Source organism: Hippopotamus amphibius, chromosome 16 (assembly GCF_030028045.1).
Source record: "Hippopotamus amphibius kiboko isolate mHipAmp2 chromosome 16, mHipAmp2.hap2, whole genome shotgun sequence".
In the NCBI taxonomy this organism is placed as follows: domain Eukaryota; kingdom Metazoa; phylum Chordata; class Mammalia; order Artiodactyla; family Hippopotamidae; genus Hippopotamus; species Hippopotamus amphibius.
The window spans coordinates 47,257,498-47,272,527 of NC_080201.1; the positions used below are offsets into that span (position 1 = coordinate 47,257,498).

The window sequence follows — 15,030 nt, forward strand, 5'->3', positions numbered from 1 at the left end:
AGAACCGGCCATTAATAGAGCCTTATTTAGACAGCCCAACAATGACTTGGCCATTTATTAAGCGCCTGCTGGATGCCAGGGAGGTATCATTCCCGAACTTTCCGAAAGGAAAACTAAAGCTAAGGAGGCGGGGCCCTGCCAGAATGGGGTGCAGGCGTGGCGTTTGGGACCCACGGCCTGAGAAACCCACCAAAGAATTCCCAGTCCCTTTAATCCACCCCCACCCCGGGGGCGCTCTGAGCATGACGCAGATGGCGTTTTAGGAGCAGATTCCTGCAGTAGCTGGGCCAGGCTGTCAGGAGGACACAGAACAGACCCTATTCCCATCTCAGCAGGGCCCTGGGCCCAGCCCCACAGCAAGCCGGGCCTAATTCTGTGCGTCTGACTCAGCCTCGGGTGCGCAGGGCAGCGGGGTCTGCCAGGTAAGGAGCGGCCAGGGGGCGCGGGCAAGAACAGTACAGGCTGGCCCCCCGGGGGCCGCGCGCCGGGGCCCGAAATAGCTCATTCTGATCCTGCCACCTCGGCCAGGAGCCCAGGCCTGGCACTTGGCGCAACCAGCTGCTCCTGGAGCAAGTCAGAAGTAGTTAGATGACCGGGAGGGACTGGTAAGCTGCTGGACTGATGGAGGGACGGCGGTTAAAGAGGGGATAGACTCTCTGACTGCCCCGCAACAGGAAAAAACCGTAGTTACACTGGAATCTGGATGAGACTTACGCAGCAAGGGGGGGAGTGGTTAGAATACACGACTGCAGGAAAGCGAGAGTACATTGGAACCCCTCCTAAACGCGAGCCCAGATTCACTTCCTTTCCATTGGTTCACGGGCTTGCCAATTACTGCAGCTCACTACGGTTCTCCAATCAAACATGCTCTCTCATTCACGTTACAGCCAATTGTGAGACACCTCCCTTTGACCACTGTCCAATTACTTTTATTTTCCTCTCTATCATTGGTCGCCTTGGAGGCCGCTCTCTTCCCGCGCCTGCAGTCCCAGAGAGGGGCGGGGCTGATAGGGCATTGCTAAGCTACAAAGATGCGCTCTGGGTGAGTCCGGTGACAGAGCAGAGCAGGCGGAATCGGCGAGGAGGCTGCGGGATAGACCGCAGGTGAGGCCGATCCCTCTTCCAGGGATCACAGGAGGCCTGGGAAGGACCAAGGGTGAGAGCAACACAGCCTAGGATCAGGTTTGCTAGGGTCTGGCGTCTCTAGTTCTCAACCGTACTGGAACTACAACTCCCAAGATGCTCCACAGCCTTAAGCGGCTCCTGCCTCGGACTTCACCATCCCGGGGGTTCCATCGCGTCTTATGTTCCGCTCTCTAAGGGCTTTTTTTCCTCTAAGGATGTCCAAAGTCATCTTGGGAATTAAGATTCTTAATTTTGAATTTGCCCCAAGACTCCTATGGGTGTTATTTTTTAACTTTCTTGCTTAGGCGGAGCCCAGTGACTATAGGGATTGTAATCCGCCTACCCCTCTCTTCTTAGTGTCCCGAGGACTTATGGGAAATGTACAGTGACAGGGTTTAGCCTTGGCTCTTAACCTGAGCTCCACTTCAAAGTCACCTGGGACACTGCCAAAAAGATGTATGTAGATGCCCAACCCCCTTCCAGATATTATGATTCTTTTGGTCTGGGTGAGGATCACGCATCTGTATTTTTAAAAGACTCCTCCTGGATTGGATCCACGGTTAAGAATCACCATCCAACAGTTCCTGGATTCTTCTCTTTTGAGACTGCTCCAAGAGCTGGTGAGAATCGTGCCTCCAAAGCATTATCTTGGATGTGCAGTGGTGCTTCATGGGAATTATAACCCATCTCTTCCAAGAATCCATGGGAATCGTAGTGTGGTTCTGTCCTCTTACCATTCTCCTATTCACCCCACCTCACCCTCCCGCCGCCCCCAGCAGGGCTGCAGTGACCATGCTCTGCCTGCCACCCCCCCCCCTTGCAGCTTGCCAGTTTTCTCCACCCAAGACTACTTTTGGGGACCCCCCGAGGTCGAAGCCACTACTGGCCATCCCGAAGCCAGACCTGGCTACCCCAAGGTGAGGACACCCCCCAGAGAGTGCTGTGTTCCAGCCCAGTAGCATGGGAGTGACGGCTAGAGGGAAGGAAGATGTGATGAGAGATGGGGGTAAGAGATTAAAAGACAGTCCCTTCTCTCTTCCCCATAGCCATGCCCTTATCCTGTCCTCTAGCACCTAAATTCCTCATCACAGCCCCAATCACTCTCAGTGGTTGCTATTGTGGGATGTGTTTCCTCCCCTCTGGACTTCATATGTGTCTTCGTTCCCCTACAGGGATGACCCCTTAGTCTCACTTTTTCTTCTCTTCACCTCCCCTATCTTAGACCCTGAGGCCATCCAGATCCCAGAGATCCAGGCTCCCAGAAGCTCCCAGGGCTCTGACCACAGATCCCAACTCCCCTGAGCTGTTTGAGGAGTCCTGGCCATTCAGCTCAGGGACACCTTCCCCACCCAGCACCACTGAGGGACAGATGGGAGCCTCCCCACCACCCACTATGACAGACAGCAGGGACTCTGTGGTGGCCAAGTAAGTATCAGTAGCCCTGGGGGAAAAGAAGGGTTTGGATCAGTGGGAGGGGGCAGACATCCTATAATAATCATCACAGCTAGAGCGACACTTTTAGAACTACACTTCATGCATGTTAGCAAGTGCTCTAGAGCTAGGTTCAAATCCAAGCTTTGTTACTAACTCTCTATATGATCCTGGCCTCAGTTTCTTCATCTGTAAATTGGGGGTACTAATAGCACATATGCTCTAGGACTGTTTTAAGTTTTCAATGAGTTACTGTCTGTACAGCATCTATAACAATGCCTGTCACATAATGGGCACTTGGATTTGTAGAATCCAAGTTCAGCTGCTACAACAAAGAGTGCCAAATTAATTGTGGCTTAAACAAGAGAGTACTTATTTCTCCCTCACCTAACAATCCAGGCAAAAGCAACCAGGGCTGATATGGCAGCCCCTAATTGAGATGTCAGAGACACAGTTTCCTTCTTTCTTGTCATTCTCCCTTCCCTAGGCTGTTACCCTTTCCTTTGTGGCCCATAATTGGCTCCCAGCCACCACTTTCCAGAATCACATCTCCTCATACCTATTGGTCAAGAACACAGTTACATGGCCATAAAGCTACAAGGGCACCTGGTAAATGTATTTATAGAAGAGTGGCTATGTGCCCAGGATTATGTCATCTTATATAATATTGCATTACTGGGGGACTTCCCTCGTGATCCAATGGTTAAGACTCCACACTCCCAATGCAGGGGGCATGGGTTCGATCCGTGGTTGGGGAACTAAGATCCCACATGCCACTCAGCATGGTCAAAAAAAAACCATTGCATTACTGTATAAGGGAAGAGAGCAGATGTTGAAGGACAACTGCCAGGTGCTGCTATGGTGCTAGGTAAACATTGGCTAGTGTGATTATTATTATTGTTAAATATTTGGCTTTCCTCAGCCCACCTACCTCCCAATTCTCTGATGCTCGCAGGTACATAAACCGGTTCCGACAGGCTCAGCCCACAAGCCGAGAGGAACGCCAGTCTGCAGGCCCAACCCCAGCTGACTTTTGGTGGCTGCAGCCTGAATCTCCAGACCCAAGCATTCAACTTGCAGCAGGTACCTACTTCAGTCTCATCTACTCCTGGCCTATAACCTCTCCTGAGCGATACCCCCAGCAGTCACTCCTCCTGGCCCCCTCTAAATCAATTGGGGCTTCTCAACAGGAGCCAGTGAACCAGAAGGAAGACACAGCACAGCAGTCCTGACTCATGCCAAGGCAGCCAGTGCATCACAGGCTAAGGCTGTGGCCCCACTTCAGGAAATAAAGCAGGTGACATCCCCATCTACTCCTCCCCCTATGTGCCTGAAATGATAGCACCAGCCCTGGGATAGAATTAGAGTCAACCCCCAATTCAAGGAAATGTAAACAAAAAAGAGAGGCTTTATTGGCTAATGAAATCAAGAAATCCAAAAGTATCTGCTTTCAGGCATAGCTGAATCTAGGTGTTTGAACCATATTGAGAGGAACTCGACTCTCATGGCTCTCTGTTCCTGTTTGTTTGGCTCAATCTCAGGTAGGCTTTCCCCTCAAAATAGCTAAAATGGCCCCATTAACTCTAATTCTAATGTACTTGATTACTCCACTGGAAACAGAAGGTTTTTCCAATAGCTCCATCCAAAGCCCCAGGGTTTATTCTCATTCGCTCATCTTTGAGTCAATCACTGTGAACCAGACGACGGAACACTGTGACTAGCCAGGCCTGATCAGGAAGGTAGGGTCAACTCTTCTTCTATAACAATGATTGCACTGAGGGATATGCATCCTCAGAGGAAAACCTGGTCTCTCTTCCCTAAGGGAGAGGAGCAGATTCTAAGCTAACGTGTGAGGGTACCAGGTGCAATATAGACCTGCATCTAGGCCCTCTGTCTAGAGCCCCTTACTGCATAGCCTTTGGGATGGAGGCTGGCCTCTGACCCCTCTCACCTCACAGAGCCTCAACACATGGAACTCATCCCTGCTGGACTTGGAGACACTGAGCTTGCAAAGCAGAGCTGCCAGGCTGCTCAAACGCAGGTGCCTCCCCCGCCCCTTCGTCCTCCCCACTCCTACCTCTCCAGGCCCAGGCCACTGTCTCTGAGACCTCCATTGCCTCACTTCTGCCTTCTCCCTACAGCAAGGCCTCCATCTCCTCCTCCTCCTCCCTCAGCCCCAGCGATGCCGGCAGCTCCTCATTCCCTGTCAGCTCTGATGGCCTCTCTCCCTTCTCCATGACCTTCACTCCTGACTCCAGCAAGGACTCTGACCCCAAGGCACAAGGTAAGTTCTGGGAGACAAGGATGAGGGCAGTCTGGGTACAAATCTTAGCCTTTCAACTTACTAGCTTTGTGACCTTGGGCTTCTGTGGACCTTGTTTCCTCAACTGTAAAACAAGGATAATAATTGTGCTCCTTTGCAGTGGGTGTTGTGAGGATTAAATGAGTTGTGACTACATGGAGCCCTTAGCACGGCTTTGTTAACATTAGCTGTCATGAGTATGCAGGTTCTCTCTCTGCATCCTGTCTGCAGCTCTGAACATGAGGCCCCAAAATCAGAAGGCTTTTTTTGCAAGTTTGGCACCACAGTTGATTTGCCAGCAAAATTTGACCTGAACTATATGCAGGATATTTTTAGGTCTATCTCATTTAGGGTGAATAGTCATACTTTTTTTTTTTTATTCATACTTTTTTAAATTGAGGTATGGTTGATTTACAATATTATGTTAGTTCAGGTGTACAACATAGTAATTCAAAAATTTAATAGATTATACTTCATTTAAAGTTATTATAAAATACTGGCTACATTCCCTGCACTCCACAATATATTTTTGTAGCTTATTTATTTTATACATGGTAGTTTGTACCTCTTATCCCCTATCCCTATCCTGCCCCCCTCCCCACTTCCCTCTCCCTGCTGGTAACCACTAGTTTGTTCCCTATATCTGTGAGTCAGTTTCTGTTTTGTTATAATCCTTCATTTGTTTTATTCTTTCAATTCTACGTATAAGTGATAACATATGGTATTCATCTTTGTCTGCCTGACTTATTTCACTATGCATAATACTTTCCAGGTCCATCCATGTTGTTGCAAATGGCAGAATTGCATTTATTTTAATGGATGAGTAGTATTCCATTGTGTATATACACCACATCTTCTTTATTCCTTCATCTGTTAATGGACATTTAGGTTGCTTCCATATGTTGACTATTGTAAATAATGCTGCTATGAACATTGGGGTGCATGTATCTTTTCCTATTACTGTTTTCATTTTCTTCAGATATATACCGAGGAGTGGAATTGGTAGATCATATGGTAGTTCTATTTTTAGTTTTTTGAGGAATCTTCTTACTGTTTTCCACAGTGACTGCACCAGTTTCCATTCACATAAACAGTGTACAAGGGTTCCTTTTTCTCCACATCTTTAGCAACTTTTTTTTTAGCATCTTTTAATGTGCTTGTTGGCCATCTGTATGTCGTCTTTGGAAAAAGGTCTATTCAGGTCTTCTGCCCATCTTTTTTTTTTTTTTTTATAGTTGTGGCACATGGGCTTAGTTGTTCCATGGCATGTGGAATCTTCCCATGGCAGGGCTTGAACCCGTATCCCCTGCATTGGCAGGCGGATTCTTTACCACTGCGCCACCTAGGAAGTCCTGCCCATCTTTTAATAGGGTTGCTTGGTGGGTTTTTTTTGATGTTGAGTTGTATGAGCTGTTAATATATTTTGGCTATTAATCCCTTATCAGTCATATTGTTTGCAAATATTTTCTCCCATTCAGTAAGTTATCTTTTTGTTTTGTTGATGGTTTCCTTTGCTGTACAAAACCTTTTAAGTTCAGTAAGGTCCCATTTATTTATTTTTGCTTTTGTTTCCTTCACTTTAGGAGACAGATCTACAAAAATATTGCTATGATTTATGTCAGAGTGTTCTATGCCTATGTTTTCTTCTAGGAGTTTTATGGCTTCAGGTGTTACATTTAGGTCTTTAATCCATTTTGAGTTTATTTTTGTATATAGTGGAAGAAAATGTCCTTTTCTTTCTTTCCTTCTTTCTTTCTTTCTGGCTGCACCAGGTCTTAGTTGCAGCACACAGGATCTTCACTGAGGCATGGAAGATCTCTTAGTTGCAGCATGTGGGCTTGTAGTTGAGACATGCCAGCTTCTTAGTTGCGGCATGCAGACTCTTAGTTGTCGCATGCATCTGGGATTTAGTTCCCTGACCAGGGATCAAACCCGGGCCTCTCGCATTGGGAGCGCAGAGTCTTACCCACTGGACCACCAGGGAAGCCCCAGGAGAAAATATGCTAATCTCATTCTTTTACATGTAGCTATCCAGTTTTCCCACCACCACTTATTGAAGAAACTGTCTTTTCCCCATTGTATATTCTTGCCTCCTTTGTTGTAGATTAATTGACCATAACTGTGTGGATTTATTTCTGGGCTCTCTGTTCTATTCCATCGATGTATGTTGTCTGTTTTTGTGCCAGTACCATACTGTTTTGATTACAGTAGCTTTGCAGTATAGTCTGAAGTCGAGGAGTAAATATTCATACTTCTTTCTATGGGTGTATAACATTGAACCATATGAAATTTTTGTCTTTGTAAGTGAGAAATGGTTGAATAATGGCAATTTCATATCATTAAACTAAATACCAATGTGTTTGAACCTGGTGTACTGATCCAGACCCCTGTCAACACTATACATACCATGCAACTTTGCTTAAACATGCAAACTGTTGAACTCTCAAATTTCTGCCACCAAGATTTCAGAAATTTGATTAAGGACCTGGGTTACTATTACTGTCATTATTGTTGTTACTATTTTTTTTTTAATGAGAAATTGTTCCTTTTTTATATATTTATTTCTTTTTTTTTGGCACACGGGCTTAGTTGCTCCACGGCATGTGGGATCTTCCTGGAGCTGGGATCGAACCCATGACCTCTGCATTGGTAGGCGGATTCTTAACCACTGCGCCACCTAGGAAGCCCTATATTTATTTCTTTATTTATTTGGTTGCACCAGATCTTAGTTGCAGCAGGCGGGCTCCTTAGTTGCGACATGTGAACTCTCAGCTGCGGCATGCATGTGGGATCTAGTTCCCCAACCAGGGATCAAATCGAGGCCCCCTGCATTGGGAACACAGATTCTTAACCACTGTGCTACCAGGGAAGTCCCTTTGTTGTTATTATTACTCTGTGCCCAGGTCCTGGGATGCAGTGGTGCACAGGACAGATGCTCTGTATGACTCATGGGACTCCCATGAGTGGAGACAGGCAAGAACAGAAAACAGAGTGGTGTTTTTCCATGCTGTGTGATCCTGCCCAAGTACGCCCCTTTCTGATTCTTTGTTCCTTCTAAGCTTCTTTTTTTAACTCACTTCTTTTTTTTTCAATTATTTATTTTAATTAATTAATTACTTAATTATTGGCTGCAATGGGTCTTTGTTGCTGTGCATGAGCTTTCTCTCGTTGCAGTGAGTGGGGGCTGCTCTTTGTTGCAGTGCGCAGGCTTCTCAGTGTGGTGGCTTCTCTTGCTGCAGAGCACGGGCTCTAGGCACTTGGGCTTTAGTAGTTGTGGCTCACAGGCTGTAGAGCGAAGACTCAGTAGTTATGGTGCACAGGGTTTAGTTGCTCCATGGCATGTGAGATCTTCCTGGCCCAGGGATTGAACCTGTGTTCCCTGCATTGGCAGGCAGATTCTTAACTGCTGCGCCACCAGGGAAGTCCCTCACTTCTCCTTGATCCTCAGTTTTCTCATCTGTAAAATGGGGATAAAACTACTACTTACTTCATGAGTTGTTTTGCAGATTAAATGTATTCTTCTTTAATGTAACAAACATTGAATATCTGTTGTGTATGAAGCCTGTGAGCAGAAATGGGGATTCCTTAGTGAACCAAACATACATGGTCCCACCTTCATGGTCCTCACAGGATAGTGAGTGTGGGGCAGAGAATAGCTACATAACTCCACAAACAAATGTGAAATATAAGCAGAAATGAGGGCCATGCAGGAGAGAATTGTGATGCTGGGGTGTCAGAGATGGCCTTCCTGGAAGAGGTGCTATCTAAGTGGAGACCTGAATGATGAAGTTGGGAGCAGCAGCTCTCTAGCCTGTACAAAGGACCTGAGGTGGGAGGGAACATGATACAGACAATGAACTAGAAAAGGCGAGAGCTAGAGATAAGAGCAGTGTGGGATAAGGTGGAAGAGATTGGCAGGTGTCAGATTACATGGGGCTGTGTAGGCATGTGAAGCATTTGGTCATGATCTACTGGGGAGCCACAGGAGGGTTCTGAGCAAGGAGGGGATGACATCGTTATTGGGTGTTGACAGACTCCCTGTGGCTGCTATCCACACCTACTGGGAGACAGACTCTGGTAGTTTGGCTTGGGCCAGAGCCTGAGGAGCAGAGTAGAGGGAAGAAGGGGCCAGGTTTGGAAGTAGAATCACAGGATATAGAAGGGAGGGGAGGAGAGGTCCCGGATGATGCCCCCACACCCTGCCCCTTCTCTGTGCAGTTTTGAATAGGGTAGCCACGGACAGCCTCACTAAAAAGGTGATGCTCGAGCAGATACCTGAACGACTTGGAGTGAACCCTGTGGATACATGAGCAAAGAGCCTTGTAGGCAGAGGGAATCGTAAATGCAAAGACTTTCGCTTTTTACCAGGAGTGAGGTGCAGCCTAGGGAAGATTCTAACCCAGGAGGGCCCTGATCTGACTCAGGTGTTCACAGGCTTCCTCTGGCTGGGGGGGGGGGGGGGGGGGCAGTTTGGGAGGATAGGAGAGAAGGAAAACTAAGGAGGAAGTTGCTGTGGGGTTGGCAGGTGAGGGCAGTAAAGTGGAGAGAAGTGGGCAGATTCTGGAGGATGTGCCTTGGTCAGGATCTGCTATAACCACCATGTCTAGAACAGTGCCTGGCACATAGTAAGAGCTCAATAAATATTTGTTGATGAATGAGGAATTGAATGACAGGTTGAGAAGCCTCTGAGGGCTCTCTTCTCTGATTCTGCCCCTTTCCCCACTTCCCAATCTGCTGGGGAGTTAGGACATTATCTGGAGAGCCTGTCTGAATAACCTTCTGGTACAGTCAAAGAGTGTGTGCTAGGCTGTTCTTGCTCATCACCCCAGGCCCGGCCTTACCCCTCTTCCCTCTGCTTACTCCACAGCAACCCCAGCACCTGCCCCCATCCCTACTCCAGCCCCAGTCTCCTCCCGGGCACCCCTGCGGCCAGAGGATGACATTCTATACCAGTGGCGTCAGCGACGGAAGCTTGAGCAGGCTCGAGGAAGCCAGGGTGATGGAACCTGGGTACTGCCTCAGACCCCTGCCCTCACCACTAAGGTGAGATGAGGGAGGGAGGAGACTGAGGGGGCTGGAGTGGGGATCCTAAGGGAAGTTGGAGGAAGGGGGAGGCTGAGAGGGACTGAGGACCCTCTACCCTTTCTCTCCCTCTCAGGCCTCTGTTCCCATCTGTCTACAGACCTCTCCTGCCCCTGCGGAGACCGTTGGTTCCCTGGGAATCCAGCCTAACTGCATCCCACTTTGGGGCAGTGTGGCTCCACCTGGTACCCTGGAAGCCTTCCGCTTGGAGAGGCCTCCTATTGCCCCAGGGTTCTCTCCACATATCTTTTGGGGCCCCAGTCCCCATGGATTCTTCTGGGCCCCGCAGCCTGGTCCCTGGGTATCTCTTGGGGCCACCCCTCCCACACTTCCGGCCTCCACCCCAGCGCCCCCAGCCTCCAGTCCTGCACCTCCAGCCTCAACTCCTGTGCCCCCTGCCTCCATTCCTGCGCCTCCAGCCTCAACCCCTGCGCCGGCTGCCTCCACTCCCACGCCCCCTGCCGTCCCCCAGGGCCCGCCCACCCCTGCACCAAACAGCCCAGCTGACCTCGAGAGGCAGAGCTGCAAGCCTCGGAGAAACAGAGCCCAATGCCGGGAGTCTGCAGGGCGAGTCAGGGCAGCGGACGAGGGCCCTGGCCCGCCGCTCAGAGGCGTGGTAGGCCAAGTAGTGACGGCCCGGCTGTTTCCAGACAGCCTGGAGGAAACGCCCCCTCGCCTTGAGGGCCCATCACCACCTGAGGCTGAACCTCAGAAAGTCAAGGCCACACAACCTCAAACCAAGACTCTGTCCCCTCGTTCAGATGTCACGGCCCGTCTATCTGAATCACCGTGTCCACAGGCAGAGACCCCCCCAGGTCGGTCTGAGGCTGAGTCTCGGAATGTCAAGGCCATGCTCCCCCTAGCGGGATCGGTGCCTAGGAAAGACAAAGACACTCCCTGGGCTGAAGTCAGGTGTAAGCAGCCCGAGGTCCGGCCCCCTCCAGCTGAGGAGGCGGCCACTTGTGTTAAGGCCCCGCCCCGTCTGTTCAAGGAGGGGTCTCTTGAGGTTGTGGCCACGCCTTCATCCGCTGATGGCCACGCCCCCTCAGAGGACCTGCTCTCCCAGGCTGCCAGACTTCTGCAGGCTGCGGAAGGTGAGCAGATGCGCATCGGTGCGCGTGGCTGCCCAGATCTGGATGGCAATCCAGTACGCTACGAATCTGGCCTCGTGAATCTCGCTCTTTTCCCCCCAGACTCCGACGGCAGCGAGTTCCAGGACGACCCTATACTGCAGGTGCTAAGGGTTCAAAGGGCGGAGCTGCAGCGGCAGAAAAGGTGACCATTGCCAGGATTTAAGACACCCGGCCTCTGAATCCTCTGAGACCGCCGTTTGGTGGCCACCTCTCTTGAGCCCCTTTCCCAGAAGATACACAGCCCCAGACCCCAATCCTGAGCAAATATCTCAGCCTCTACTCCCCTGTCCTTTTTCCAGGAAAGTGGATGCCCTAATATCCCTCCAGCTGGGCCACACTGATGACCGAGGGTCTTGGTCTCCTCCAGCCAGGTCGCCTCCTGGGTCCCCAACGATGTGGCTGAGGAGGGAAGGAGACTCTCTTGAGGCCAGACGACTTTGAATTGTACAGATTCTATTTTTCCTAATAAATTTTTTTTCAGGTTACTCGTCTCTGAGAAAGAAGTTGTTTTGGAAAGGCCAAGGGTCATGCTAATTTAGAGAAATAGCTCCCTGTGCCCCTCTTCCGCCACACACACCCTAGCTCTGCCCTGCCCCACCTCACCCTAGTTTCTGACCACTGATGCAAATTCTCTTCTGGTTTTGTCCTCCTTGAGGTCAGGAGAGGGGTTCTGGGCAAGACTGGAACTCACCTTATCTGACTCTCAATGCAGGAGTAGATCCTCCTGTCTCAAATGAGACCAAAGGAACTGACTTCTCAGTATGAAGCTTGTAGAGTCATCAGAGTGTTGGACAATGGTCAGGCCTCGGGCCACATCCTGCCTGACCCAGCAGCAGCATTTGGTGTGCTGATCTCCACCTGCTCCTTGAAGCATTTCCTTTCCTGGCTTCCAGAGCCCCGGCCCTCTCCTCACCTCTCTGGTTGTGCCTCCTCATTGTGCCCCACGCCTGTCACTTTGGTGTGTCCCAGGGCCCTGGCCTTGACTTTTCTATCTACAGTCAATCCCAGGTGCTGTCATCTGGCTTCATGGCTCTAAACCCATCTCTTTTCTGATAGTCCCCAGATTTCTATCTTCAGCCTAGAACCTCAGATTCCTGTACCTTGCTACTTGCTCATCATCCGCACAGAAAGGTCTAAGAGATGTCTCAAACTCCACAGGTCTTAATCTTCCCCCTAAACCTGCTCCTCCCTGGCTCTCAACTCCATCCTTCTACCTGCTCAGGTCAGAAGCCTCATAGCTGTCATTGACTCCTCTCGTTCCCTCACACCCACAGTCAGTTGAACAGCAAGTTCTGTCGTCGCTACCTTTAAAATCTCTCCAGAAGGGGTGGGATAGGGAGGGTGGGAGGGAGAATCAAGAGGGAAGGGATATGGGGATATATGTATACGTAGAGCTGATTCTCTTTGTTGTACAGCAGAAACTAACACATTGTAAAGCAGTTATACTCCAATAAAGATGTATTAAAATTTTTAATAAAATAGGCTCAAAATTTACTCAAGGTAAAACTGAGCACAAATGGTTAAAAACAAAACAAAACAAAACAGTCTCCAGAATCTAACCCCTCCTTTCTCTCCCTTCCACTGCCCCACCCAAGTCTAGGCTATCATCACCTGTCTGGACTATTGAAAACCCAACTGTTTTGTCTGTGAATTCTTTGACACATTTTCCATCAAAAATAGAGCTTATGTCCCTTCTCGAAACTGTGTAGAACTTTGTGACTGCCTCCACAAATAGATTGCAGAGGAGGCGATATTACTTTAACTTTCTAAATTGGATTAGAAAAAATGATATAATTGCCACCTGGTTTTCTCGCAATCTCTCTTCTCTCTCCTCTCTCTCTCTGTCTCTGTCTCTGTCTCTGTCTTTGTCTCTCTCTCTCTCTCCCCTTCCCTCTTTCTCTCTCCTTTTCAATTCCTGAGATGCCATATAAAAAATCCAGTTGCCATCCTGGGTAAGGACTTTATTACAAAGATGTATGCAGTTGTCAAAATTCAGTGAATTTGTGAATTTCATTGTATGTAAAAGTTACCTCAAAAGAAAAATAAATATTGAAGTCCAGTGAAAGATACACATGCTAACATATTTAAGGGACAATATACAATGTCTTTATTTTGAAATGCATCCAAAAATTAGGTTAACGGATGAATAGAGTAATAGGTAGATGTGAGATAAAGCAAATATATTAAAAAGTTAATAGTAGGATCTACGTGGTGGATGTATGGGTGTAAAACTGTTTGGCTTTGCTGTATGTTGGAAAATTTTTATAATGCTGAAGAATATATGATCGGGATTATTTTGATGTTTGTATTTACAAAAGGAGAAGGTAGATTTCTGTAAAAAGTAGCTTCTGTATGTCACAGACATGGTAAATATTTGTTTTCAGTCTTTTTGAACAAACCATACATTTAAATAAAATCAAAAGAAGGAAATAGCTGTTTAGATATAAGGAGAAAAAAGATGTTTATAGTAGCAGAATCTGATCTAGTTGGGGAGGGGTGAGTGGGACCTAGAAGTTTTCCTGAGGATGTTACATTTGAGCTGAGACAGGTAGGAATTAATAATTAACAAAGGGCCATCCTAATTACTATTTTTGGGTTACAAGCCACTCCCAAAACTTAGTGGCATAAAACAATCATTTTATGCTCATGGATTCTGTGAGTCAGAAATTTGGACAGGGCACAGTTGGGGACAGATTGTCTCTGCTCCATGATGTCTAAAGGTTCAGCTGGGAAGACAAATGTGGCTTGACAGCTGTGGGTGGACTCTCTGGAGCCTCTTCACTCCCAAGCCTGGCATCAGGGCTCAGGTGACTTTAAGCCAGAACTATGGACCGTAGTGCCTACACAAGGTCTCTCCATGTGGCTTAGGCTTCCTCAAAGCACGACTACCTGAGCAGAGTTGTGCTTCTCACATGATGCCTCAAGGCTCCAGAGCCAGTCATTCCAGTGGACAAGGAGGAAACTGTGTTGCCCTTTACTACATAGCCTTGGAAATCACTTAGTGTCAATTCCTATTCATTACTATTTTCAATTGGTTGAAGTTGTCACAATCCTGCCCAGATTCAAGGGGGAGGGAAGATAGACTCTACCTTTTCATGAGAGGAGTGGGAAAGAATTTGCAATTGTGCAAATTGGGGGCAGGGGGCGGGGAGGCAGAGTACTCCAAGCAGAGGGAACTTCATGTGGGAAATCCCTGTTATGGAAGTGAGGTCAGCAAGTTCAATAAATTGAAATAAGTAGCTATAAATTGACCCCTCCGTCAGCTCTCCCTTTCCCCAAACTCTGCTTAATCTTTATCCATAGAACGTATCTCTTTCTAATACTCTATATTTCAAAATACTTACTTTGTAAACTGTCTTTTCCCACTAGCTTTTGAGCTTCATGTGGGCAGGGTATATTTTCCCCTGTTTTGGTTACTGATATATCCACAAATTAAGTGATCAGAGTTTTTGAGTGAATGAATGGGTGAATCAAGGATGTACCTTCCAGGATCTTGTTGAGGGCATGACCAATGGCAAGTTCTCTTGGAAGGGGAGTTTGTTACAGAGTGTTTTCTGAGCCTCGGTCAACAGAGGGAACAATTGGAATTGGCTTTGTGGGAGGCGTGGTCATATTCTGGCATGCAGGCTAAATTTATTCTTAGGAAAAAGGAGTCAAGGTTGGAGGCCAGCCTGTAAGAAGCAGTAGAGAAGGAGGCAAGGAAAATGTCCAGTGGGTAGGGGGAGGCTAAGTCGCAGAGTGCCTAGGGTTATGTCCCAGGCAGGGCATCAAAGCCAGTTGACAAACATCCATGGGCCAGTGTTCTTAGTATTCCGTGGGCAGGGGCGGGGTCAGGACTGACAAAGTGGGCTCAGAGGATGGAAACTTTGAAGAGCTGTTTAGGGGATGGAGAAAAGCTTGAGGCCAATTAAGAGTGTCAGAGGAGCGGTCACTGACAGTGGACTAAGGGAAGGGTCC

The 15,030-nt window shown here is 48.2% G+C and overlaps 1 protein-coding gene across 14 annotated transcripts; it reads left to right on the forward strand.

Annotated features, from left to right (window-relative positions):
• Positions 1 to 5: 5 nt before the first annotated feature.
• PROSER3 (proline and serine rich 3) lies at positions 6 to 12,392 on the forward strand. 14 transcript variants are annotated; one of them, XM_057712332.1, is made up of 13 exons: positions 6 to 422; positions 1,483 to 1,745; positions 1,949 to 2,131; positions 2,348 to 2,550; positions 3,512 to 3,639; positions 3,747 to 3,853; positions 4,515 to 4,597; positions 4,698 to 4,840; positions 7,448 to 7,507; positions 9,726 to 9,901; positions 10,017 to 11,034; positions 11,134 to 11,215; positions 11,373 to 12,392. In XM_057712332.1, the coding sequence occupies exons 3-13, from the start codon at positions 2,126 to 2,128 to the stop codon at positions 11,512 to 11,514; spliced, it is 2,148 nt and encodes a 715-aa protein (XP_057568315.1). In that variant the 5' UTR covers positions 6 to 422; positions 1,483 to 1,745; positions 1,949 to 2,125; the 3' UTR covers positions 11,515 to 12,392. The 14 variants fall into 14 exon arrangements, with proteins under 14 accessions (XP_057568315.1, XP_057568323.1, XP_057568311.1 ...); XM_057712331.1 differs by lacking the exon at positions 6 to 422 and adding an exon at positions 1,033 to 1,182; XM_057712333.1 differs by lacking the exon at positions 6 to 422 and adding an exon at positions 1,035 to 1,182 and having other exon boundaries at positions 10,041 to 11,034.
• Positions 12,393 to 15,030: the final 2,638 nt, after the last annotated feature.

Excerpts from the sequence above, each read along its gene's own strand:
- PROSER3 (XM_057712332.1), top strand. Across the intron at positions 2,551-3,511 it reads AGGGACTCTGTGGTGGCCAA|GTACATAAACCGGTTCCGAC; the intron begins GTAAGTATCAGT and ends TGATGCTCGCAG. Across the intron at positions 9,902-10,016 it reads CCCCTGCCCTCACCACTAAG|GCCTCTGTTCCCATCTGTCT; the intron begins GTGAGATGAGGG and ends TCTCCCTCTCAG.